This window comes from Nannospalax galili, unplaced genomic scaffold (genome assembly GCF_000622305.1).
Source record: "Nannospalax galili isolate Female #2095 unplaced genomic scaffold, S.galili_v1.0 scaffold741, whole genome shotgun sequence".
Lineage (NCBI taxonomy): Eukaryota > Metazoa > Chordata > Mammalia > Rodentia > Spalacidae > Nannospalax > Nannospalax galili.
The window spans coordinates 1,059,764-1,061,533 of NW_008346093.1; the positions used below are offsets into that span (position 1 = coordinate 1,059,764).

Below are 1,770 nucleotides of genomic sequence, written 5' to 3' on the forward strand. Positions count from 1 at the left end.
TTCTTATTTATTATTTTTATTTTATGTGTATGCCTGTATTGCCTGCATGTGCACCTGTGCACCTGTGTCATGCAGTGCCCTCAGAGGACAGAAGAGGCTGTCAGATCCCTGGAACTGGAGTTACTGACAGCTGCCATGGGGGTGCTGGGATACGAACCCAGGTCTTCTGCAAGAACAGTCAGTGTTCTTAACCGCTGAGCCATCTCTCCAGCCCAAGAAGTCTTTATATATAAGACTTTTGGACATTTGTGGAAAAGCAAAGAAAATAATGATGATGACTGGTTCTTGTAGCATCCCTGAATAAAATGGCAAAGGAAAAGAATGAACTAGTTGACAAATTTAGCCAGTTCATCGGCGTGAGCTGCGCGGCGGCTGGGAAGGAGGCTACGACGGTGGCGGCGGTGGTGAGCGCGGCCTTCCCTTCCGCCCGGCATGTCTGCACGTGGTCCCCACCTCCGCCTCCCTGAGAACCCCGGCCCCCCTCAGCCCGGCCGCCCCTCGCGCCGACTTGCGACCTCCTACCCCTCCCCGACCCTGCGGCCGTCCGACCCCACCCGGGCTCTTTCCGAGACCCCTGACCCTAGGCAGACTTCCTGAAAGGCCTGCCAGTCTACAACAAGAGCAACTTCAGCCGATTCCATGCAGACTCCGTGTGCAAGGCCTCGAACCAACGGCCCCCAGTGTACCTGCCTACCCGGGAGTACCCGTCAGAACAGATCATCGTGACAGAAAAGACAAACATCCTCCTGCTCTACCTACACCAGCAATGGGACAGAAAGAATGCTGCCAAGAAGAGAGACCAAGAACAGGTGGAGGCAGAGGGGGAGAGCTCGGCGCCACCCCGAAAAGTGGCGCGGACCGACAGCCCGGACATGCCAGAGGACACCTAGGCCCCATGTGCCTGCTCACCCCGTCTGTCTGCTCTGTCCACTCCTGCCCGCGTGTGTAAGCGCAGCCCGCCCACACCCAGCCCATACCCCTCCAACCTCATAGGACCCAAGTATTTATTTTCCTTGAGTTTTTATTTATGCTGTAACTTGTGTCAAGCATTGGTTAAAGGGACATCAGACCCAGCTGTGAGGTGTCAGTAGGCCCTTTTTCACACAGTGGTGTCCCCCACCCAGCCACCTGTCAGTAAGGCCAAGCCCAGGGTCCAGGGCCAAGGTGGCCTGGCCTCCCACAACACCAAGCAGCCTTCTTGATCCTTCCCATCCATAGGCTCTGCCTGGTCTGGAGTCCCCCACCCCCACCCCCTCCCCACTCGGGGTTCCTCCCATGCCCAGGCCTCACTGAGCCCATACCAGGGCATGGGAGACAAGGCCCTTTTGGATCTTTCTCTTAAGTCATTTTATCATGGACTAGCCCATGCTCCACGTCCACCCCAATAAAAGGATCTTTCCTACTCAGAAAAAAAGTAGCCAGTTCAATTTGCATAAAACAATCCAAAGGTTTCTAAGTGAATCCTGAAAGAGAATCATCTCTCTAGCAGCCTTAGAGCTGCAGAAAACCAAACTCAAGCTCTCATCATATGAGTTAAAGTGAGGGCACTGATTGGAAAAGAGTGGGATCCTATGATTTGAGATTTGTGGGAGGACCCTAAGGAGGTTGAGGGTGTTGAACTCTGATTCTGAGGAAACAGTCTCCCCAACCTTAGCAGATGATGCATGCCCATCTCCAACCCCTGCAGAATTGCCCTCTCTGCCCTTGCCTGGTGGAATTAGCCCTGCATTGTCTCTAGAGCCATCAAGGATTTTCCATGAAGACGATACC

At 54.0% G+C, this 1,770-nt stretch overlaps 1 protein-coding gene across 1 annotated transcript; it reads left to right on the forward strand.

Moving 5' to 3' along the window:
- Nucleotides 1-305: 305 nt before the first annotated feature.
- On the forward strand, nucleotides 306-1,405 carry LOC103741691 (DET1- and DDB1-associated protein 1-like). The gene is made up of 2 exons (XM_008842611.3): nucleotides 306-404; nucleotides 585-1,405. The coding sequence occupies exons 1-2, from the start codon at nucleotides 306-308 to the stop codon at nucleotides 888-890; spliced, it is 405 nt and encodes a 134-aa protein (XP_008840833.1). The 3' UTR covers nucleotides 891-1,405.
- The last annotated feature ends 365 nt before the right edge of the window (nucleotides 1,406-1,770 follow it).

Coding starts and splice junctions, on each gene's coding strand:
- LOC103741691 (XM_008842611.3), top strand. CDS start 306: ATGGCAAAGGAAAAGAATGAACTAGTTGACAAATTTAGCCAGTTCATC. Junction 405..584: donor CTACGACGGTGGCGGCGGTG/GTGAGCGCGGCC, acceptor CCCTGACCCTAG/GCAGACTTCCTGAAAGGCCT.